The following is a 24,955-nucleotide window of genomic DNA, read 5'->3' on the forward strand; positions in this document are numbered from 1 at the left end:
GGAACCAGACACATTTTGAAATAATTTTGGCTCTCAGGAGAAGGAGCTTCTATGGATTTCATCTTTTCATAATTACTGTTTGCTTTCAGTTTTCTAACAGCTACATTCACAGTCTTTAACAGTTAATTTGTATTTATTTGCCAAAAGAAAATGAATTTTATTTCATCATTGTACTTTTCTGATTTTCTAGATTTTAACAAGTGAAGAGCTCAAAGTATTGCAAGTAAAGACGAGGATTCCTCCTCCTGCCCAGGGCCTGTCATGGTAAGCAAAGAGACTTTGTAGGGTCTGTGACAGAGCAGAAGAGTTTGAAATGGGGAAAACATGAGGGAATCAATGTTTACATGTGTGGTTGTTGAGTTTTAAGCATAATGCTAATGCTTTTTCCCTAATGCTRCTATAAATCTTACAGCTTTTTAATGACTTAATTAATCAGGCTGCAGGAAGAAAACCTGTTTGTAATACCAGATTTATTGTCTGAGGGGCTGTCTTTGAGAGTTTAGTAACTTTAGTAACTTGTTGATGCCGGAGTTCTCCGGACCCTTCATCCTGTGGGARCTTCTCCTTGCCTGGATGGCTGGGGAAGGTGGCAGTGGGTGCTAGGGCTGTAGGTGACTGTCACACTTTGTTCCTCAGGATGAAGAGACTCAGCACAGCCTTGAATGCATCCAGGCTAATCAGATTTTTCCCAGGAAGCAGCTGATCCGAGAGGATGAGAACCTTCAGGTAATCACCACGCTGCTCCTCCCCAGTTCAAATCACACTGCCCCCARTTGGTTATGGATTGTCTCACCTCTCCTGTAGAATTTTAATTCACAGTTAGCACAGAAACTAATTTTCTTCTTATTTACTCCTCTGCTGTTGGTAGGACTGAGAACTTGGGCATTTTATTACCAGAAATTCCTTCAGTTGTCTGAAAAATATCACTGCTCCCTRTGTACTAATTCAAGTGTCATGTTGTATTCCACAGTTTAGAACTCTGTTGTGTTGAAAACACAGCACTGAGCTGATTAAACACTGCCTTTRTTAAGCCAAAAGTCTTCTGTTACACAAAAATAGATCTTTTTAATTTCTTCATTTTCCAAAGCTCCTTTTGAAATCAGTTTAGATCAAATGATTTACAGAGAATCATGGAAGAGATCGGGTTGGAAAGGACCTTAAAGCCCATTCCATCCCACCCCCTGCCATGTGCAGGGACACCTCCCACTGTCCCAGGCTGCTCCMAGCCCCAATGTCCAGCCTGRCCTTGGACACTGCCAGGGATCCAGGGGCAGCCACAGCTTCTCTGGGCACCCTGTGCCAGGGCCTSCCCACCCTCCCAGGGAACAATTCCTTCCCAATATCCCATCCATCCCTGCCCTCTGGCMCTGGGAARCCATTCCCTGTGTCCTGTCCCKCCATCCCTTGTCCCCAGTCCCTCTCCAGCTCTCCTGGAGCCCCTTTAGGYCCYRMAAGRGGCTCTGAGCTCTCCCTGGATCCTTCTCCTCTCCAAGTGAGCATCCCCAGCTCTCCCAGCCTGGCTTTCCATGTACACACTCTTACAGCAACTGAAGAGTTTGTTTCATTGGAATATAAAATATTTTTRATTGATTTAAGCTACATTGGTGTAAAACCAGATCAATTTGAAGTTGAGCATTTACATTTTTCACCCAGCTCAGCTAAAATTTTTWACTTTTTCAGTTTAACTCACATTTTTAATTAACCAGTGGCAGTTTCCATGTGTGGTGTAATGAACTGCAGGTTTTCTCACCTCATAAAGCAGCAGCTTTTTGTGCATTTTCATATTTACTGTGAGAAATAGGGAGYAAAAGGCTTGATTTGTCCAACTGAGCTCAGCTTTGTAGCATTTAGGGATCCAGTCTAGGCTGGTTACCTGAGCTTGCTGGGTGAATAGTGGGGAAATAGCAGGGAACATTATTCATCCTGGATGTTTTGCCTRCTTTAGGATGAATTTAATAACATTATGGAAATGCCACTCTCCATTAAGTAAGGAGTGAGAGCATAAATCAAGGGCTTTGTCGGCCTCCTTGCCAAAATGTGAGGATATTTTTCATAAAAATTCATTGCTTTCCCTGACCAGGCACTTAACGCTCAGGAAAAAGTAATATAAAATAAGGGATCATTTAAGAAAAAGGCTGCAATTAACCTCTGAGCCAACCTTACCTGATGTTCCTTCTTAGCCACAATAATGGGGCTGAATTCTCAGCAGGCTTTGTTGGATTCTGTGAGCTGCAGGAGGGGCAGATTTTTGGGAAATCATCTCTGAAACCCGATTTCCGTTGGGTTTGTGCAGGTGCCGTTCATTGAACTCCACGGGGAGAGCACGGAGTACGTGGGACGAGCAGAGGATGCCATCATTGCCCTTTCCAACTACAGGCTCCACATCAAATTCAAGGAATCTGTTGTGAATGTAAGTGCTGTGCAGCTGTTCCAATCTCAGTAGAAAGAACAGAATTTAGGGTCACCGCATGGTGTTCCCCCCTTTTCAGGGTAGTGTTAGTGAAAACTCTCTGATGTTCACGTCCCATTTCTCTGGGATAATAAATACGTATTTAGGCACCAGAAGTGGCTCAGCACCTCTGAAAATTAGATGGTATAAGAAAATGTCACATCACTCAGCCTGATGGTCACTTCATGGCTGGCTGTATCAGGCACATGTTCTCCCCAAGCTCTGGGTGTTCTCAGTGGAGATAGAATCAGTCTTCCAAGGGAAGCTCTTTTGGGGCACCTAAACTTGATTTATGCCTTGCTTGGAGCTTCAGAAGGTGGATGTGGGTCCAGCTGCTGAAGTTCTGTGCCAGATTTTKTATGGTTTGAGTGCAGTCACTGATGTAACTGGTCAGGAGTGGGACATCACCTTCAGTGCATCTCTTTAAAGAGCTTTATTCCAAGCATCTGCCCCTTAAAATTTTCATATTTACTGTGACGGAGTTAAATGGGTGTTGGACAGTCCTGGGCAGAGCTGTAATGCTCACACAAACCAGTCTCACCAGTTGTGGACACTTGCAGTGTGGAAATCARGAGTCTGTCCTGAGGAATGCCAGCAAATGATGGAGTTGCTTTATTGAAAAAGCCATTAGTGCGTGTACTGCACTTCCTGTCCTTAGGAGAATTAGGAATATTACTTTATAGGAGTTTTCAATTTAGTGTTTTTGAGCATAGCAAGAATTGATGTTTTCTCAAATCGTGTTCCTTGTTTGTGTTCAGGGAAGAGTCCACAGAAGTTTGTCAGTATTCCCATGTTAATTTTGSTTCCCTGACTTTCACATTCTGTGTTCTGCCCTCTCATTCTGTGTGAAGTCTCATTATCATCAGTATCATTAACCATAAATAATCAATCAGTGTATGAGGTAGAGCAGAATATAAATCATTCTTTGTAACCATATGTGACTACCACAAATAACTTACTATAAACTCGACTGAAATCCAGGGCTGGGAGGGCTTGGAATATCTTTAAGGATGAAACATTCTTGCAGTAATTAASAACCATATCTAAATCGTTAGTTTTGGGAGTAGTAGTCCTTTTGKTTATTGTTGACCAAAATTTTTGATGAGATGATGATTTTTTAAATTAAATCTTCACTGAGTAATTTTTGATTGATTTCATCTTGATTCTTCCTGCTGTTTTTATATCACCACAGTTGTTCAGTAAATACCTGTAAGAAATTCTTTATTCCTGGTCTTTGGCTTGTCCCCTTTTTTTGATTATAACTCCCTGACTGTTGAAATGGTACTGTGACACCTCAGTGAGCAGCATAGAGCTCCAAATCACCTGGGCTGGGAAAGAAATCCATTCAAAGTTGTTAATGTTCCCACTGCAACAGTGCAGAAAAGGGCTGCGTGTGGAGATCTTTCCCATGGATAATTTCCTAGATCTCAGTGCTAATAGGAACACGGTGTTTCAAATGCAAAAACAAAAGGTGCCACAGACCATGCATAAATGGGGGGGATTATGACATTCAGGAGTGTTGACTTACATTTATCCACGGGATAAAAGTGCAGACTCAACAGGGATCTCTCGGTGCACAGGGGAGGTTTGGTTCCCAGGCCCATCTCTATTGATTCCTTAAGGAAATGTCAAACTTTGCAGCTGCTGAATGTTTGTGTCTAATCACTTTCCTCCCTGTGAGCTAATTGCATTGAGGGGAGAATTAACATTTTAGTGGAGTTTGTGAAAGCACGGATTGCTTGTAATCTCTTTCCAATGGTGGATTTTGGACACAGTACCAAAAAAAAAATTGTGATGGGGGAGACTTTCAGTCTTGCTGAGGAGGTGAATTCTAATGTGAGCTTTCTCTTGCTTGGGAAAATGGTTGGATTGGAATATTTCTCATGTTTGTAGCTGTTGGGGTTCATCCCTCCTCAGGACCTGCTGCCTAAATTGTTCATCCTGTGAGAGCAGAGGGGACTCAGTGCTGGCCTTCGAGACAAACCCAAAGAGTCATCAGATGTAATTAAAAGCAAAATTTTCATTGGATACTCCTTGTGGGTTCTCTGAACCTGGGGAGGGTTCATCTCCCTCCCCCTGGAGCCCTTCAGAGCTGTCATTGCACCCTCAGTGCCTCCATGTGCCACCTCATCCCCCACTCCAGGACATCCAGAGCCCAGCCTTGACCTTGTGTGTTTTCAAGTCCCCAGCCTGTACCAGAACCCTGCCATGATTCCAGCTCTGAGCTGGGAAAACAAGGAGCAAATCTGAATTTCAGCTCCCAGGCCCTGGGTGCCGTGGGAGATTCTGGAGAGGTTTGGGCCAAATGGGACACAGGGGAGGATCTGTAGCAGGGTCACTTGTGCTTGCAGCAGCCTGGCTGTGATCTGCTGCATCCCACGGGGAATTGTGGGCATGGATTTGGCYGTGGGGTGGTTGTTTCAGCAATGAAAATGTAACTTGTGCTTTTTCTAACTACAGAGCTGTAATTCTCTAAATATATCTTGTACTGCTCTTAGATAACAGACAGCTCCAGTCATCAAAATCATTTTAAAAAACTCCTCAAAAATAAAAAGTTGGAGTTGTAGAATGTTGCTGTTATTTAAAATGAGATAATTTTAAATAAGAGACAGCCAGGAGATACTGCAAGAGCAGGATGCTCCTGTACTCCCTATAATGGGATGTAATTTGCCTCAGATAACAATGCATGTTTATTCTTCTAAAAGCACAAATGATTGCTTCTCCCTGCCTGGTTTCCATGCCATTATTAGAGGGAGCCTGCAGATAGAATTGATGGCTCTTCCAGGAAKGGGCTCTGGGTGTCGGACTGGCATCATCTGAAGGATGTGCCGTGGGAAGGGAAGGTTATCAGGGAGGGAGGCAATGACAGGAGATAGCTCCACAAAGCTTTACGGGSGAAGAATAATGGCCAGGAAGGAGATTGAAAACACCAGAGGACCAGGGGACGGATTTTTATGACTGGGAAGGAAAATTAAAAAGATTAATGGGAAGGTTGTCCTGAAGAAAAACCTGCAGATTGTGAGGGAATTGCTGGTGGGCTGTCGGAGGGGAATGGATGGCTGGGGAGCAGAGGGCACAGGGAAAGGGCAGGGAACAGAGAGTGACTTTGAAAGAAGGAAATGAAAAATAATGCAGAAGGAGAGAAATTAGTTTGTCATTAGAGTGCAGACAGGAGGAAGAGGAGCCACAAGCAGAATGCCAGGAGGAGGGAAAAGGCGGAGAGCTGCTTAAATGAAGATGGACACAGGAATAAAACAGGGATTGGAGAAGAAAAAGATGCTATCAGGCAAAACAGCACTGGACTGAAAAAGCAAGTCTGGAGTCTTAACTCAGCTGGGGAAAGATTCCTTACTTTCCGTGTTGGTGCCGTTTAATTCAGAGGTGGATTTAAATAAATTATTTGAGAATMATTTAAGTTGGAAAAGCCCTCCAAGACCATTGAGTCCAAGCTGTGCCCGATCCCAACCTTGTCCCCAGCCCAGAGCAGTGAGTGCCACATCCARTCCTTCTTGGACACCTCCAGGGATGGGTCCTCCAAACCTCCCTGTGCAGCCCCTGCCAATGCTTGACCACCCTTTCCATGGAGAAATTCCTYCTGAGAATTATTAGGTGTGTGKGSGGCTGYCCAGCCATGGAGACAGACTGGAAGATTTTCCAGTCTGAGCTCCATTCCTATTCATTGATCAGACAAAACTCTTGACAGTTTCCCTGCCTGGCAGACTGGGATCAAGCAGGGAAAGCTTGGAAGGAATGAGCAGGTGAAATGCAAGGATCAGCGGTGGAACAGAGCACCTGGTGTGGTCTGTGCTGCATTTCAGCCCTCTGCTGCTTTGGTGGGGTCACCCACAGGCAGGCTGAGCTTAGGGAGGGCAAAGAGGGGCTCTCTCACAGCAGGGATTCCTCATTTCATGCCCTCTTCATGTCACTGATCCTGTCACAGATCTCAACCAGTGACAGTGCTGAAAACAGACAGAAATTCAAGTTTCAGCTTTGTGTGAAATCCAAATTGAAACGCAAAATACTGGGCTGTGGAGTCAGACACCCTCTTGCCAAGTGGATTTTCTGTCATTTAATGTGCAGTTACAGCAGAAGGAGCAGAGTAACTGCACTGTCCCAGCCTTGCTGGGTGGTTTGGTGGCTCTCTTGGTTGTGATCTGACACAGACAAGGGAAAGGCTTGTTGTGCATTTTCATATTTACTGTGAGAAATAGGGAGCAAAAAGCTTGATTTGTCCAACTGAGCATGAAAAAATCCCTGCATGTTGTATCAGGGGGCAATGATTTGAGAACCCCTTGGGCTGTGACTGAGGTGCTGTGCCTGCCTTCCCCAGGGACTGCAGAGTTCTCATCCCTCTCCTGGGCACAGCTCCAGGCATCTCCCTGCTTGCAATAAGTTTTCCCCTGGTTTTTATTTTTGAGACATCTCTTTTCSTTGCCTGCTGTTTTTAGTTCATTTCCTTTTCTTCATTCCACCAAAATCAGGTAATTTTAAGCTTTGTGGTACCTGAGAAGATGGTGTRTTGAGTCCTTACCCCAGATCCTTGACTGGAGGTCACCTTCAAGGACTGCCCAGCCAGATGGAAAGGCCCTGGCAGGGTTGGCTCTCACAGCCACATCTTGTCAGCCCCAAGCCAGACTTTAAAGTGCTGGATCTTCCTGTGATGGCAAAAATCAGAGTATTGGAGTGTTACTAAAGGAGGGCAGAGGTTTTATTGCCTTGTGCAATGTCCATATAATCTACTAAACAATTCAGATTTATGCTTCATGTTTATTACAGGTATTAGCTAMATTTAGACAGTTATTTACTACTTATCTTCATTTAAGACAATAATGTACATTTGCCCATCTCAGGTAAAGTTCCATTAAAAATTAATATTTTCACCTTGGAGTTTTTCTTATCTTTAAAGATACTTGCACATGCTCTGCTGTGTTGCCTGATCAACCTGCTGCTGGTTAAACATGCCAGGAAACAGAAGTGTGGATAACTGCACTTTGAATGGGAAAATTTCAGCATTATCACTCTAAATTTGGCTGCTTCCATCACAAGTGTTGATCTAAATGGGCCAAAGGGCTTTTCCCTGAGGAGGAAACATGGAATATTTCCATGGAAAAGCATCCAGCCTGCAGCAGTCTGTTAAGGGGATCTTGCTTAGCAGTTCTTTTTGRACACCAACAGCTAAAAATACGTTAAGATCCCTAAATTTGGATCTATAAGAGAGAAAGCTGCTTCCAAGAGAGAGGAGCTTGGGTTTCTGTGCCTTTCTTGTGGCTTTCTCAGCTCTTCCCATGGGATCCCTTAAGGCTTTTGGACTACACAGGGCTGGAACTGGAATATCAATACCTGGAACCAAACTTCAGAGCTGCAGAAGTCATTCCTCTTGGATTTCTTGTTTTTTWCTTTCTTTTTCTTCAGACTCCATGTAGCCTACAATAAATCCTCGTGAGATAGGCAGAGAAACTGCTGTTACTGCTGCTGAAATCAAATCATCTGTTGTGTTTAACTGCAGGTTCCACTGCAGCTCATTGAGAGTGTGGAGTGCCGGGATATATTCCAGCTTCATTTGACCTGCAAGGACTGCAAGGTTATAAGGTAGGAGAGGCTCAGGGTTAAAGGAGGGTGCAGTTTGCTTTCCACGTGCCGTGGGCAGCTGGGATGGTTCAAGGAAATGGGGTTTCTTACTTGATTGCCCTCAAAAGATTTTGCTTTTGTGTAGTTTTTACACAAGGTGGGCTGCATGTCTGATTGGTGTGATACAGGACAGCAGCAAACCTTGGTCTGAGCCCACATGGATTTATTCTGAAATGAATTTTAGTCTCACTATGTTTTCCCTGCTTTTAACAATCAGTTATAATATATTATGGATGTATCAATAGATACACATCAATAGATACAGATAAATTGCTAAAGCCACTGACACACATATTGGAAATGTGTTTAATCAAGATTTGGAGGCTTCACCCACCCTGCATTTTCAGCTCCTGTGAGGGTGCCTCACTATCCTTGAGGCATGGTAACCTCTTGGAAAGGGAAACGAAGGACATAGGGAAGAGGAAGTGAGGGAGATTGGTAAATGCAGGAGATCAGATGGCATCGTGGAGCARTTAACTGCTGCCTGTCCTTCCACAGACTCCAGACTGAGCCAGGACTCTCTGAGTTACACCTCGTTGGGGTTTTTTAAAACTTCCCTGTTGCAGAAATTAATTTTGATCTATGAACTTTAATTAAGAAGAAAGGAACATTTCTTTTTGATTAAATGTTTGCTGGCAGTACCTTTTGTGTAATGAAAGGAGCCCCAGCCATCTCTGAGCACTCAGAATGTTTAACAGGTCAGCTGCTTCCTGAAAGGCTGTTTTTTTCACCAGGACTGATTTTACTTTGGAAGTAATCTTTAGTTTAATTTGAATCCTGTGTTTAACTTCCTATTCGCTTGTAGCTCTTGACATTTAAGAAAGTCACCCTTCCTCCCTACATTAATTTATTTCCCTTCAATTGTAGAATGAATACAATTTATTTGTATTTTTGCCTTCCGGATCAATTTCCTCTCAAAACTGCATCTCCAAGACTGACGACTTGGTGCCAGTTGGTTGGGAGGTGGTGAAGTTTGGGGCTGAGACAGAAGATTAAGAATATCTTCTTGTTCTTTCTCACGAGCAAAATTTGTATTTTCAATACTAGAATTCAATTGAAGCTAATACTTGTTATTTGCAGCACTAATTTYAAAAGAATTTCAAAAGAATTCAGGGTGAGATGTATCTTGTCTGAGTYTGAATATTTAACAGAGAATTACCCAGTCTCAGTGAGTAGTCTGGGCTTGCTTTACAGTCAGTGATGGGAGATAAATAAACACCTCAGGCTGCAGTTCCTCACAACTCTTTGGAGATGTTGGACATGGCTTTTTCCTTCCACTTGATGGCTCTGAGCTATTTGCAGGTAGGGGTGATAAATCTGCCCCGAGGGGATGCAGATGCGATCATTAACCAGGAGCACCAAATGTAAATGCTTGGGCAATATTTAATAACTATAAAATCTGGAAGAAAAACATCAGAGCAGAATAAATCACTGATTTATTTCCCCCCTTTTACTCTAAAGAGTCCAGGAATCCTTTTCTTTGAAAAGAAAAGCTGATGTAATTTTAATGCACTGCTTTGGAGATTTTGTTTCTCCCTGAACATTCTCAGGGAATGTTCTCACTGGTTGTTGTCAGTCTGTAACGTGGGCCAAGTGCAACTTGGGCTTCCCAGCAAAGCCAGAAAGAGAAAGGTTTGGAATGGACCYTAAAACCCATCTCATCCCGTGGGCAGGGACACCTTCCATCATCCCAAGCTGCTCCCAGCCCCAATGTCCAGCCTGGCCTTGGACATTCCAGGGATCCAGGGGCAGCCACAGCTTCTCTGGGCACCCTGTGCCARGGCCTSCCCACCCTCCCAGGGAACAATTCCTTCCCAATATCCCATCCATCCCTGCCCTCTGGCACTGGGAAGCCATTYCCTGTGTCCTGTCYCTCCATCCCTTGTCCCCAGTCCCTCTCAAGCTCTCCTGGAGCCCCTTTAGGCCCCAAAAGGGGCTCTGAGCTCTCCCTGTCTAAAATATTTAATAGAAAGATATAATATTTAAAGCTCCCTGGAGCCTTCTCTTCTCCACGTGGACCCTCCCAGCTCTCCTAGTGTGTTCCTGTTTACAGGACTGTGGTTACAGTTACAATATGTAGATTATAATGTGTGTGCCAGTTTTCTGAGTTTCCCCAATTCCAGCAGTCAGAAGGGGCTGTAACACATTCCTGTCTTTGACTTCAGTGATCTTTCCCTGCTTTCATAGGTAACCCATGGAGAAATGTCCCCCTCATTCCTGGCAGGGCACACCCTGGTTATTCACAGTCACAGAACGTTGCTGCTCAGTCAGTCCTGGCTCCCTAAGTGTGGGGTTTTTTTACTCATATCCACAGGTTTCATTTTTATTTCCCATTAGAGTGCACATGGAAGCAGAACTAAGTTGTCAATAAGTTGTTTATTCTCACTTTGTGCTCTCACAGAGCTTTTTACAYTCAGCCTGTCATCTCCTAGAGTGGCATCTCCTACAGAAAATCACCCAGGAATTGTTTGTCTCTGGGACAGGTGTCAGTTTTCCACCTTTGAGCAGTGCCAGGACTGGCTGAAGAGGCTGAACAATGCCATCCGCCCCCCGTCCAAGATAGAGGACCTGTTCTCCTTCGCCTACCACGCCTGGTGCATGGAGGTTTACGCCAGTGAGAAGGAGCAGCACGGGGACTTGTGTCGGCCAGGTAYGTGGGAACACCCTTGGGATCACCAAAGCAGCACCTGGATATCCCCAGGGAATTACTGGGATGGATTTGATTCAGTCAGTCAGGTGTGAAACSAACAGCATTTTGTTCAGCACAGCAGCAGCTTCCAATCAAAACCATTTTGTGTTGAGTGCCACGTTCTTTGTCACTGTCTGGAGCTGTGGTCTCCAAGAGGGATGCTGGGGAGGAGAAGGGAGGCCCTGAGCTGCTCCTGAGGTTCATTCACAACCTGTTGTAGTGGAACACCATCCTTGCTGGGGAGCTTTAGAATCCCAGGARTAAATAAAAGCTCAAACTTGGTGTGCTGTTAGTTGGGGCACTTGTTGGAGTGTGCTRCGAGTAAGAAATGTGATTTCCAGGCTCTCTGCAGTCTCCTGTCAGTCACAATTCACTGCCTGAGGGAAGTGTCCCAGTTAGCAGGCTGAGGGATGTTCTGGGATCCTGTCCTTGTTGCTGAGGCTGCTCTGGAGCTGGGCACAGGCTCCCATGGCCCTGCTGGGGAAGGGCAGGGACCACTCAGGTAGTAGGAGGAGCTCCCTGGCCCTGCTCCTGCTCTCTTCCTGTCCCCACACTCCGTTAGCAGTTACGGAAGATGCCAAAAATCTCCTCAGAGCAGAGTTTCACAGCCAGGGCTTTTCCCTCCTGTCTAAATTAGGGAAGTGGGAGCTGGCAAACCTGTGAAAGGCTTGCTGAGCTCCTCTTCCTTGCTGAGACAGAGGGACTTCAGCCTGAAGCTAGGTTAGGATAATCATGGAATGGTTTGRAAGGGACCTTGAAGCCCATCCCATTCCACCCTCTGCCATGGGCAGGGAYACCTTCCACCAGTGTCCAGCCTGACCTTGAACATTTCTACAGATAAGAAGCAACATTTACCTTTTTATTAACTTTTACCAACTGAAATTTTTCTTCTTTTTTCTATCAAACAATTTTCTTTAACATAACTTTATCCCCCGTAGCTGCCTGTCACTGGGGGTAGATGCTCTCCTTCAAAAAGCTGAATTATAGCTGAAATAAATCAGAGTGAATGGAGYTGAACAAGTCAATCCCAAGACATTGTCATTTCTCTTTTCCAGCGAACCCATTATTTGGTAGATACAGACAAAAGTACTAAAGTGCTTCAAAATCCATCCAAGTGTCAACAGAACGTATTTTCCAGGAAAAATATCCTAGCAGTGTCTGTAGTAGAGATCCAGGCTATGGCTCACAGGGTCACCTTTAATAGGAAGCACAAGCCCACAAAATGTCTGGCTGGCATTTCCTGAGATTGTGAGAGTGGACTGGGATGCTTCTAAACATGATCAGTKTTGGCACAAAGTGCCTCTTAAAATACCAGCAGTTCAAGAGGAATGGGCAAAATGCTGAAGCTGGGCTTTTGTTTCCAAGAGAAAAACCTGTGGCTTCACAGCAGCTAAAAATGAAGAGGAAAAAATCAAACAGAATATTTCATTTTCATGTAGTTTTATGTGTTCCTCTTAAAACCCACCAGGGCTATGCAGCTCTGACTGGGGATATTTCCAGTATTCTCATTTGCTGTCTAAAAAAACTCCTTAAGGATGTACCCCAAGTTTTTAAGGAGCATCTGATGGTGAAGCCAATCCTTGTGGTGCTCTGGCAAAAGAATTTGTGGGATCTTTAAATAAAAAAGTGACTGCTAAGGATAAAGAAGTTGTTGCCTGGTTGGAATGTTTTGTGCAATTTCACCTCTACTCYTGACTAAGGAGCTGTATAACATTGTAGTTAATTAAGTCCTGTAATTAGGCTGCCTGTCTATATTCTTAATTTACCTATTTATATTTATCTCTAATTGTTCTGCAGTGTGGCATTAAAAATCATTTTGGACACGTGCATTTACATCTCAGAGTTAAATGTATATCTACAGATATCTGGGGGATTGAAAGACTTTAAGGGTTTTCTAAAATATTTAATAGAAATATGTAATACTTAAAGCATTAATTTTTCAGCAGACTTTTCCCCCCTTGGGTGCTGCTCTGCCTCAGGATTTAATGATACAGTAATTTAAAGAGACAAGCAATGGATGGACTTTCAGAATCACTTATCTAGTGCTGCTCACATGCTCATTCAATTTAACATTTTTCTTAGCCCTGGAAGCCTGGAAATTTTGTCTCATTCTCCAGACTTTCAGTCTTCTTATTCTTTATTGCCATTGTATATTTTTCAATTGTATTTTGAGAATTTAAAACAAAGTGTCTAGGAAATAAATGGGGCTCATTCCACTTCCTTTAATGTATTAATCCAGGAATTTGCAAGGCTCTTGTGACTGATGTTTGTGTCAAACAATCATTTATGCATTTTACCTTCCTATCTCCACATGACTCACAGAGGAATAATGTCCAATTTACGATGGAAAACTGAGATGCAGGATAAGTGACAGGACTTGCTCCAGCCAGACAGGAAACCTGGGGCTGGAARTGCATATTCAATGGATTGCCCACGTTCCAGAGCACATTCCAGGTCTTACCCTTTCACCAGAGCTTCACATTATTCTCGTTGATACAAAATTCTTCCCAACTTCTGACAATCCCACTTGGATTGCTGATGAAGCTCAGTTCCTTTGCTGATGTCCTTGGTCTGGTCTGCGGGATTCTTTTTTTACATGAACTTCCAGAAGTTGGTAATTTCAGAGAAAAACTCCTTGCTGGACTTTTGGATTTCTGAAGAGTTGGCCACTGAGAGACATCAGTGCAAATGTCAAAATGAGGCTGTGAAATGCAGCTGGTGGGTTTGGACTGGGGATGTGCTGTTTTTTTCTGATTATTTTGYAAAGTAGGAATCTTAATTCCTCATTTTCCATTCATTTTCTCCCTCTGCTCTTGATCCCCAGGAGAACATGTAACTTCCAGGTTTAAGAACGAAGTGGAACGGATGGGGTTTGATATGAACAATGCCTGGAGGATTTCCAACATCAATGAGAAGTACAAGTGAGTAATGGGGCTGCTCCTCCACAGCCAAATTGCATCTCAAAACACTCAATTACTGAAACTTCTTCAACTTCTGCAGTTCTCAAGAAGGGACAATCAGAATTATGATTTATTTTGTTGAGTAATAGAAAATACGTGCTTTAAATTATTTAATGCTTTGTTAGCTGCCACAGCTTTTCAAGCTTGGAAATACCAGATTTTGATGCGGCTTCTTAGAGAATAAGCATTCTAAGGGAGATCTTAAGTGAGCAAAGAGTAGAGTTTGAACTTATTTGGAGTTTGAATGTTGTAAGAACATGTATTAAAGAGGRACCCCAGACAGGTATGGAAGAGTTAAATTTGTAGCTGAATAAATAAGAGGAAACATTTTCTGAGGTACTGAAAGTGCAGACGAAGGCTGTGGAGCAGAGGAAGGCGTTCTGTGATCCTCAGCTGGGGGGACAGGGTGTTCTGGCTGCTCCCTGATGCAGCTCACAGCAAGCCCAGCTGGAACACTGTGCTGGAGCAGTTYCTGTGCTCTGCCTCTGCACAAGGACGACTTGCAGCTGGTGCTCATTGTCCCTGCAGGAGGAATCTCTGCCTCGGCCTCTGCAAGTCGAGGGAAGGAGGAAGAGCCATCCCTCCATATTTAATGCTGGAGAAGGGGGAGTTTCTTAACCTACAGGGAAGCAGCAATTAGCAAAAGGTTCRTGTTCTCTGGGCAGTGTGGAGCTGCTCTGGATCCCTGACTTTGCTCCATTTCCCCCCAGGCTGTGTGGCAGTTACCCCCAGGAGATCATCGTTCCTGCCTGGATCACCGATAAGGAGCTGGAGAGCGTGGCCAGCTTCCGCTCCTGGAAGCGCATCCCGGCCGTGGTGTACAGGTGAGCAACAGCTGGAGCAGCCTTCACCAGGCTGGGAACGGGCACTTCTGGCCAAGAGGAGCTGGAATAAACCCTACCTGGGAATTCTGGAAGGTGCTCAGGCCACGCTGGGTAAAGCAGACTTGTTACACGTGCGCTCTGAGTGGGAATAATGGGCCGTATTTAGAATTCCAAACACACACTGCAGGAGCGCTCAGCATTTGCATCTCCTGCAAATCATTCCTGGGGCAGTCACCCCAGTTAAGATTGATTTTTAAATTTTCTTAATATGAAAATGAAAAAATGCAAGATGAAGACATCAGTGGAGAACTGATAAATGGCCTCCCTGGCTGGGTGCTCTTTTGGCTTTTCCCTGACTCATCTGGCTAGTTTTCCCACTGCAGTATAAACAAGGACAAATACCAGAATTACTTGAAGGAGCTCTAAAGCTCAAATCAAAAATTAATGTACAGTTTAGCTCTATCTCCATATTTTAGATAGTTTTAATTACACAGTCCCTTCCTTAGATTGAGTCCAGCAATTCTTCATAATAAAACTGCTTGTCTGAGAGACTGGGGTTTGGCAGCTCTTTTAGTAAGAAATGTATTTAAGCATCTGTTTTTTCAAATTTTCTGGGTTTTGTGGATGTTCTGTTGCTGCCCCTGSATCCCTGGAAGTGTCCAAGRCCAGGTTGGACAGGCCTTGGAGTAACCTGGAATAGTGGACTGTGTCCCTACCCTGGGAGGGGTTGGAATGAGATGAGCYTTAAGGTCCRTTCCCACCTAAAACRTTCCATGATCCCATAAACCTGTCATTTAATACTAAGGTCCCTTCCCTGGGGTGGTTATCCTCCCATAAATCTTTAAAATCTCTTTAGAACATCAGATGACAAAGGGATTAAAAAGATAATGAATACTGATATTCCCTCAGCTTCRCTACCTATTCCTTGAATGGAGAGCAGGAAAGTTGGCAAATCCTTCGAGCCTGGTTTGGGGGTGCTAAGGGCAGGAGAGCTGTAGGCCACAAAACACTGTTTGCTGAGCTTAAGGGTTCTTGTTCTGTGGAAGCAGAACAAATTGGCTCATGGCAGTAAGCCATTATCCTTAAATCCTCCTGTCTTTCCTGCTTTTCGCCCCAAACAACAAAGGGGTTTAACRTGGTCTCTTTTGGAATRGTGTAGTTGTTCCTTCCTCTACTCWGCTCTGGGMGRGGAGAAAAATGWTTTCCAGCATATGCTGACTTAAAACCCTGGGTATTTTATTATTACCATACTAAATGTGTGTGTATGCGTTATATATGTGTATAAAGGAGAAATATGTGATTTATGTGTGGGTTTGGGTTCAGCTTTTGGGCCTTTTCTGCAGTTGTCACATAATTAGGGGACACTTCACCTACAAACACACTCCTCCAGGGCAGCATTCCYCCTCCTGTCATCGCTGCACAGAAAGAAAGCACTTTGTTCTCATTGCTGGGAACAACCTTGCGTTCCAGGGATTTATGGAGGAGCAATTGAAAAGTCAAAAGACCACAGAGACTGAAATTGTTCTGTCCCCATGTTCAATTTTCTGCAGTTCTGTCGAGGCTCTGGGTGGTAAATCACATGTGGGGTTTCATTGCTGGGCTTCAAATCAGCAAGAGAAAAGTGTTTCTCTTTTTTGATTTCGTTTTTTTTCCTTATCTTGAGATTTAGTAATAGATTTTTCAAGACATCCAGTTCATCACTATGGCCTCTAATAGAGCTCACAGCAGTGAGGGGAGGATGATTTCTGGCTTGGAGCATCCTGGTCTAGGAGAAGGTGTCCCTGCCCATGGAGGATAAAACTTACTCAACATTTTTTATCCATTGAAATTATTTTGGGACTTAATTTAGTTTCATTATTGATCACAGTACTAAACCTMTTTTTGCTTTACTTCAGGGGAAAAAGAAGCAATCAGGATTTTTTTAAATTAGCCCAATCACTTGTCTCAGATACTGAGCACTGGGACAGAGACCAGAGACAGACACTGGCAACAGGAAATTCATTTTCCCTGTAGGGCAGTCAAGGCTGAATTCAGAGACAAGCTCCAGGAATGCTCCATGGAGATTTGACTGTCAGGAGTGTTGCTTCTGTTCAATGATCAGATTTTTGGAGAAATCTCACACCCAGAACCTGGAGTTTTTCTTTCTGTTTCCAGTTTTTGAAATCTATTCACAAATTTCATATATTTCATGGAGTCACAGAAATGCAGATTGGGTTGGAAGGGYTGYTAAAGTTCATCCCATCCCACCCCCTGCCATGGGCAGGGACACCTTCCACTGTCCCAGGCTGCTCCCRTCCCTATACAAAGCCTGGAAAACTTCCAGGGATCCAGGGGCAGCCACAGTCTCAGCCTCTCTGGGAACAATAATTYCTGTAGATAAATCTGGCCTCAGAAAATCAATGTTATAGAGAAGGCTCTTAGGGKTTTTTTGGGAAGACAGTAGAGAGGGCTTCCTACCTTATGGGAGCAGCATCCTGAGAGCCTCCCTGGAAGTTCTCTGTGTGGAAACGTCCTTGAGCCTTGCACTGCTGAGGGTGAGCACCCACATAGGCACAGGGATCCTGTGGCACAKGGCAAACAGCCCTGTTGCTGCTGCTGAMTTAMATCCCTGACATGCAGCAATGGGTTTTCCAGTGCAGGTGCTGGTGGTTCAGAGATGTGGTACAGGGAGCCATTCACCCCTCCTAGTCCTCCCTGCTCTGTGGTTATAAGAGATTGGGGGATTTACTGTTGTGCTGCAAGGCGGTTTGAGCACAGGGAGGATGAGGGCTGTGCAGAGGTGTTCATGCATCCTCCAACTGTCCAGCAGCTTGTGAAGGGGCTTTAGAGTTACCTAATGCTGATTTACTCTTGGGTTCTGCAGGGGGCTGCAGGCTTCTTTATCTCTATGGAATTTGCCGTGGAGGTTTTGCTTTTTGAATAGTTTTGTTTTGTTTTGTTCCTGAGCTCGGAGTGATGCCCTCTTACCCCAGCTCTATTCCCAAGAACCTCAGCATCACACTGGCTGTTCTTTATCCTTGTGGCCAGACCAGTTGGAATGAGAGAGATTCCTCAGCCCTCCAGCATGCCCCTAAATAGAATTGTGTGCTGATTTCTGGTCCCTCTGAACGTGGCAGGTTTGTGCAGGATACTGGTAGGGCWGCACTGCCACCAAGGAGCTCATCTCCTGGCCTAATGACTCTTCATTATTTGTGTTATAATGCGAGGCAAGAACCCACAGATGAAAATATAACTCTTTATGAACCTATGAAAATTATTCTGCAGCAGGTAGTAATGAAATCTGGGAGAACATATGGAAAAATAAATGAGCTGCTCTGTTCAAAATAGATTTCTTACACGTATAATGATGTTTTATTTTCTTTTATTTGTGCAAGCGTAGCAGGGAACTAGGTGGCCTTTCAGTGATTGGCACGTATTTTTTCCTGAACTAATTTGCTATGGGTAGAGCTGTTTGTGGAAGGCTATTAATTCCAGCAGAAATCCATTTCCCTGTGCCTGCAGTCGRCTGGCACCTGGTGTAAGAGCCGTGGCTTCGCATCGCTTTTCCTTCGCCTCGCTTAACGCGGCGTGTCAGTGCTTCCTCTCACTGAAGGGATTTTATATGAAACAATTACAAAAGAGCTATGAAAAATCCTTCAAACCCCGTATCCCAGCCTGTTTGATCACTTGAAGGCTCTGCACCAGGGAGCCGTGTCCCTGTGTTGCTGTTGGATGAGGAGCAGGAGGCGGCGGCGCCCACGCGGTGCCCGCGGGGACACTGCGGAGGAGGTGCCGCGCAGCGTCCGCGGGTGACAGCTCTGACAGCACAGCACAAACCAGCCTGTCACACCTCCAGAAATATCCATCAGAGTGCTCAGAGTGAAAAAGTCAACATTTGCTGCTTTGGGTGGGCTGGCTTCCTGTTTGGGGCTGGGACTATTGAGATTTGCTTAAAGATTAAACTGACCCTCAGCACTGTGGGTTCCCTGGTTAGAGGGAATTGAACAACTCCTGCTTGTCTTGCAGCTGAGGTGAGCACTTTGTTTTCAGGAGGGCTCTGAAATCTTCCTGCATCATAACATATAAGAATTGTAATTGGCATGTGCATGCTTTGGAAATCCAGGGTTCAGGTGGGACTCCTGGTGAGAACAGCATCGCCCAGGGACACCTCTGCTTGAAGAGCAGAATTTCCAGAAGTGCATGTATGTGCTGGGCTCGTCCCACAGTGTGGGCAGCAGGGGAGGGGGTTATTCACCTGGAGAAGAGAAGGCTCCAGGGAGAGCTCAGAGCCCCTTTTGGGGCCTAAAGGGGCTCCAGGGGAGCTGGAGAGGGACTGGGGACAAGGGATGGAGGRACAGGACACAGGGAATGGCTTCCCAGTGCCAGAGGGCAGGGATGGATGGGATATTGGGAAGGAATTGTTCCCTGGGAGGGTGGGSAGGCCCTGGCACAGGGTGCCCAGAGAAGCTGTGGCTGCCCCTGGATCCCTGGCAGTGCCCAAGGCCAGGCTGGACATTGGGGCTGGGAGCAGCCTGGGACAGTGGGAGGTGTCCCTGCCCATGACAAGGGTGGCACTGGATGGGCTTTAAGACACCCCCATCCCAATCCATTCCRTGATTCTTTGATATAAATAGGGAAGAGCAGTGGGTAGATGACTGCTGGCATATTTGAGCTGGGACATGAGACAGGGATTAAGCATTTTGAGGTGGCCCAGAAATTGTGTCTGTGCTGCTCTGGCTGCTCCACCTGCAGCTCTCTGTACCCACAGCTGGGCCTCCTTCCCCCAGGGCCGAGCTCCCTGAATTCAGCGACTGCTGGGGAGGGTCAGGGAGGAGGTTGTTCCTGCCAGCTGCAAACATTTGGGTGACTGGGGAGTCTCAGAGCTGATGGAAGCAGTGGGATGTGCCAGCACAAAGGCAGTCAGTGGAATTACTGTGATGATTCATTTCAGTCCTTTTTTTATAACAGATTTTAGGGGAGTCTTGAAATCTTTTTCAGAGCRTGTTTGCAATGGTTCAATAAGTTTTAATTATTCCAGATCTGTTCTTTATGTGTAATACAAGAAGCCAGGTCAGATTTAAGGAAATAACTACTGAATCTTCAGACATATAAAGAAATAGGATTTTTTTGAATGTCACCTCCCAGGAGGCACAAAGCATGTCCAGGTTAGGGTGTTGCTCAGTTATCCCCCACCAGCAGGTTTTGCATTCCTCTCTTGCACCACACCTGCTGTTCCARAACACTCCCCAGCTTTCACTGGCCAACAGGCCCCAATATTGAGCAAGAAGATGCTTTGTTTTCTCTTCCTGACCTTGCTTTCACTTTCCCCTGTCAGTGACTGTGGTCACAGCCATCACTCTGAAAGGAAGCTGCCACTGAATCCCAGGTGGGRATAACAGCTGAGCTATGCTCCCCAATGGGAATGAAGCTACTRGAGCACACCGTGGAATATTTTGTGCCCTCTGTGCTCTTTATTGTGGTTGTTAACTCTGTACTCGCTGTTTTTGCAGGCACCAGAGCAATGGGGCAGTGATCTCACGCTGTGGGCAGCCCGAGGTGAGCTGGTGGGGCTGGAGAAACGCCGACGACGAGCACCTGGTCCAGTCCGTAGCCAAAGCCTGTGCCTCAGACTCCAGGTCCAACAGTAACAAGTTAATGAATGGGAATTGTTCCAGAGATTTCTCCAATGGAGGGGACCTCTCTGATGTGGAATTTGGTAAGGCTCCGTGTTGCTTTTCTGTAGAGGGCAGGGCTTTATGTCAAAGTTTAATCTCCTGTGCTGTAACAGATTGAATGTGTTGTATTTAGTCCCCCTTCTCCAATGCATTGTGGGACTGAGGGAATCATGTTGTAACTGATGTCAGAAGGATCCTTTCAGCTCCTTACTTGTTTCCTCCTCCCCAGACTCCTCCATCTCCAATGCCTCAGGAGCAGAGAGTTTGGCAATCCAGCCGCAGAAGCTTTTGATCCTGGACGCGCGATCCTACGCAGCAGCCGTGGCCAACAGAGCCAAAGGGGGTGGCTGTGAGTGCCCAGGTGAGCACAATTCCTCCTTGGTTTTCCACYGAATCAGTCAAAGGGATTTGTTCAGATGGAATTACCCTGACACCCTTCAGTACTGGTTGTACGCTGCTCATCGGTCTGAACGTTCTGGATCGCAGCAACCCTCACCCAGCCCTTCAAAGGGCAGGTTTCACTGTTAATTACTCTGTTCTCAGGCCATTAACCCAGCTGGCAACAGTGCTCAGTAAATGCTGAACCCTGTGGAATCTGCTGAAGAGCTTTCCCTTGCTGAGTCAGATGTATCAACTAGAGAGAGACAAAGGTGTCCAGTGTGCTCATGTCTAAAAAACCCTGAACTTGTAAAACCCACTGACTGCAGAGAAGAAAAGATTCTAGAATGGTTGTGCAAAGTACAACTTCTCAGCAGTTTTCCTAAAGCTAAAACATTTTTTCGTATTTATATCATAGCAACTGCAATCCTGCCTCACCTTGCATGTGTARTACAGTTGCAACACCACTTTCTGTGTTCTTTGGCACTTGTGAATTGGTGGTTTTATAAACACGATATTATTTATGGTCACTGTTGGGTATGAATGCAGCCTGTTAAAATTCTGTGGGTGGAGAGGCTGGAAAAAAAAATCCCAGACACAAAAACTGGAGATAAGATAACGAAAGCTCTTTTGACCATTTATTTTTGTTTTGGTCTTTGCTGCAATGGCTGCATTTCGATTTGTGGCCACCAGTAAGAAAATACRAAGTTTCTATTTAACACCTCAAAACTGCTAAATAATTCTTCATCAGAGAGTACAATCTCAAACCAGAAAAGCAGAGTATATAGGAAGTTTGATTTTCTTCCTGTATATTGGTTCTTTATTTCTGTGGAGAAGGTTTTCAAGCAGCTTGTCACCTTCAATAAAACCTATATTGCTTTTTGCTGCTAAGTTTTCTGCARGTATTGCCAGGTTACTTCATTCTCTGTATAAAAATAGCATATTTATGCTTGGCTTTATTTTAAATACAATTCAGTAAAAAGACAAAAAAAAWGCTGAAATTGTCTGATATTGTCTGTGGCTGCTCCTGGAGTTACACASTCCCTCTTTGTGCTTGGCCCAGCATTTGTTGGGCTTTTAAAGAGTTGGGAAATCAAGTCATACAAAACATCAGAGACTCCTGAATTTTCTGGTGCACTCAGTGTCCCAGATTCTGAATCCTGATTATTTTTCTCCTGTAGAAACAGTCATGTTAGTTCTTGTATCATCATTCTTGTGCAGGCAGAAGCATCACAGCAGGGGGAAAACTACAAATAGGAGAAACCACTGAACTCATATTTTCTGGCCCTCTTCAGGTGCCCCCTGAGCACTGGCCCTGTCTGTCCAGTATTGCTTGAGCACATCCAAAGTAATTCCACATATCTTCTGTTTTCCTGAGCTCCCAGTATTTGTCACATGTGGTGCTTCCTCATACAACTCCCCTCAGAAGAAAGCAGTGGATGAAGTAACCTTTCAGCCCTTTTGAGTGCTTAGAAAAGGAATGTATAATTTGCATCAGAAATTACTGGTTAAATATTATTTATGCTTTGCATCTTTTGATCCTTCTCAGTCTTTTTACAAACATCCTGGGACCTGGAGTGCAGGAATATCCCTGTTCCCATAGGTTTGCACTCTGCTTTTTGTAACCTGGAGTGAAACAYTGCAAATAAATACAGCGGGACTTTGCTCAATGCTTCCTGTTTTGCTGGGCTGTGGAGTCATGTCTGGAATACCCAGTGAGCTCCAAGGACTGACAGAATCTTCGTAAACACATTATTTCATCTGTCCACAGCAACAGAGGGTTGTTTTTACAAAAAAAAAAAAAAAAGCTTCTTTTAGAAAGGTAGTTGTTAGTTTGTTCCCTCTGTCTTGCTGTCTCCCTGCAGAGTATTACCCAAACTGTGAAGTGGTGTTCATGGGGATGGCAAACATCCATTCCATCCGGAAGAGCTTCCAGTCGCTGCGTCTGCTCTGCACACAAATGCCAGATCCAGGAAAGTAAGTGGAAGTTTGAGGGTTTGGGCCTGTGGTTCCACATTTCTGCAGCCACGCTCTTCTGCTGATGATTTGTAAATTGAAATTCAGTGGATTTTCCCTTGGTAATAACGCTAAGCTATGTTTTTCCATTTTTGTGGAAGTCATTGGTTTATCCTGATTGAAGTGAACCGAGAAAATTAGTTTTGAAATTACAATGTAACCTTGAATATTTATACTACAATGTTCTTTCTTCTGGTGGGCTTCTGAGCACTCACACTTAGGCTGACCTGCTATTCCCAGCTCTTTAATCCTCACCAAAGGCTCTCCTTTGGAAAATTCTGGTGGTGTTCCATGTATTTCACTCATTTATGGTGTCATTTCATAATATTTCATAGGCTGTGGGGTAACTACCCTGTAATGGCCCCTCATCTTGGGGATTTCTGAGATTGGATCCTCGCTGTAGTTACCCCAGCCCTGTTTTCCCTCCCACTTCCCTGCTGGGAATTTGCTGCTAAAGCCTTCCCTGGTTTCAGAGTCGATCCAAACCTTCACTGCATCCCAGAGTCTGGCAATTGCTTGGGCTGGCTCTGTGGCTTTGCTCCTTTCATCTCTGGGGAAGCGTTAACAAGACACAAATGAAAAATACTCCAGAGTGACACTCACAGCTTATTAAACCAGGAGTTTCGCCGTGATAAATTCAGACATCCGAACCTGAAAGCATTTTAAAAGAGCAAAAACTGTCCTTCTTTGTTTCCCTCTAGTTGGCTGTCAGCTCTGGAGAGCACCAAGTGGCTGCAGCACCTGTCAGTGCTCCTGAAATCGGCTCTGCTCGTGGTGCACGCCGTGGATCGGGACCAGCGGCCGGTGCTGGTTCACTGCTCTGACGGCTGGGACCGCACGCCCCAGATCGTGGCCCTGGCCAAACTCCTGCTGGACCCCTACTACAGGACCACAGAGGTGGGTAAAGCAGCTGCCAGGGGTTGGGCTCTTTGGAGGGGGTCTGTCTGTGAACTATTTCAGGTTTCTCCACTGCAAAGGCACTGAAGCTGGCAGGAGTTTTCCACCTGTAGACTTACACAGGTGTAGGTACCTCTAACTCAGGAGTAAATCACATTCCCTCTGCTGTAACTGCACAGTCATGGTCTGTGTTTTCCCATATTTAGTTTAGGAATATGGAGTACAAAGTGCTGCAATTGCAGCTTGTGCTGCACCCCTGCAGATTCTCAGCCAAGCACTGACACTGAACCTTCCTCTTTGCTGGATTTCGCACCTGCATGGTTTTCCAGTTTTCCATTTTGGTTGCCCTCTGTCAGTTACATTGTTCCTGATTTTCCCCCTTCCATCCCTTCTTGGCACTGTGGGATATGTGCTGGCTGGCTTCCATCTGCCAGCACACAGGCACGATGCCTTTGTTGTCCAGAACAGAGCCCTGTCTGAACACTGCTGTGAACTGCTGCTTAGAGCCTAATACACACAAGGACCAGAAGCTGGAGCTGCAGCAAAGCCTTTTGGATGGGAGTGTGAAAGCTTCCTGGATTCTTTTCCATATGGGTTCTAGAAGTTGGCATCCATCAGGCAAAACRTGCTGCTCTGGCCTGGGCACAGGATCTGCTCCTGGTCCTGCAAAGGGTGCTGTGCTTCCTGCTGGGAGAACAGAGTTGTGCTGTGCACACCCTGTGGCTTCCCTGTCAGCCAGAGCAGACCATAAACTGTAGCTGTCTGTACCAGCATCAGAAACATTGAGGAAAATGCCTCTTCAGTACTGTCAGATTGAAAGCTTCTCAGCTGCCAACCATTATTTGGSCTCTAATCACAGCCATTATTTTGGCTCTAATCACAGCTTTTGCCTCGATAAACATTCTCTACAATTTTTCTTTCCACTAAGAACCAAAACCTTCCTGCCCTGTGATGGATTGCAGGTTCTGTGAGACAAGGTGTGACATTCAGCTGCTCACCCAGGCACTGTTTGGGAATGTTCTTTGCCCTTTTCATGAAAAATCACTCAAGTGAGCCTTTAATCAACCTTGTGACTGGTGTACACACTGACAAGCACCTGCTCTCCCTGAACTTGGATGTCCTGTTGTGGATGGATGATTTTCTTTCCTGACACATGAATCTGACCATCATTTTCAAGAAAAGTTTTCAAATAATATGTCCAAATACTGGATACCGTGATCCAGAAGCTTTGGCAAGATGAAGTTCCAGCTTGTCTGTCCCTGAATGAGATAGGGCTSGTATCAGGATCCTCCCTGCCAGTCACTGAGGATTTAACCTGCCTTATTCCCTTTCCTGTTCATGCAGTTTGGGAATCGTTATCTGTCCTAATTTCATTGCAGAGCACAGAGGCRTTCAGGAGAGCAGTAAGGAGAAGTAATGAGCCCAGTGCTGAGGGGAAATAGGAGAGGGAACAGAGCAAA

The 24,955-nt window shown here is 45.0% G+C and overlaps 1 protein-coding gene across 1 annotated transcript in view; it reads left to right on the forward strand.

Annotated features, from left to right (window-relative positions):
• MTMR3 (myotubularin related protein 3) overlaps window positions 1-24,955 on the forward strand; it is a gene marked incomplete at its 3' end in the record, with an annotated part of 48,815 nt that overhangs the window by 15,417 nt on the left and 8,443 nt on the right. Inside the window, exons 2-12 of the mRNA XM_057386351.1 lie at window positions 207-264; window positions 637-726; window positions 2,294-2,410; window positions 7,956-8,038; window positions 10,561-10,727; window positions 13,591-13,687; window positions 14,437-14,550; window positions 20,040-20,245; window positions 20,434-20,565; window positions 22,448-22,559; window positions 23,300-23,495. Coding sequence (XP_057242334.1) covers window positions 207-264; window positions 637-726; window positions 2,294-2,410; window positions 7,956-8,038; window positions 10,561-10,727; window positions 13,591-13,687; window positions 14,437-14,550; window positions 20,040-20,245; window positions 20,434-20,565; window positions 22,448-22,559; window positions 23,300-23,495 — 1,372 coding nt within the window. The remainder of the gene's footprint in view (window positions 1-206; window positions 265-636; window positions 727-2,293; window positions 2,411-7,955; window positions 8,039-10,560; window positions 10,728-13,590; window positions 13,688-14,436; window positions 14,551-20,039; window positions 20,246-20,433; window positions 20,566-22,447; window positions 22,560-23,299; window positions 23,496-24,955) is intronic.

This window comes from Malurus melanocephalus, unplaced genomic scaffold (genome assembly GCF_030028575.1).
Source record: "Malurus melanocephalus ecotype Western Australia unplaced genomic scaffold, MMel_1.1 scaffold_956, whole genome shotgun sequence".
Classification (NCBI taxonomy): domain Eukaryota; kingdom Metazoa; phylum Chordata; class Aves; order Passeriformes; family Maluridae; genus Malurus; species Malurus melanocephalus.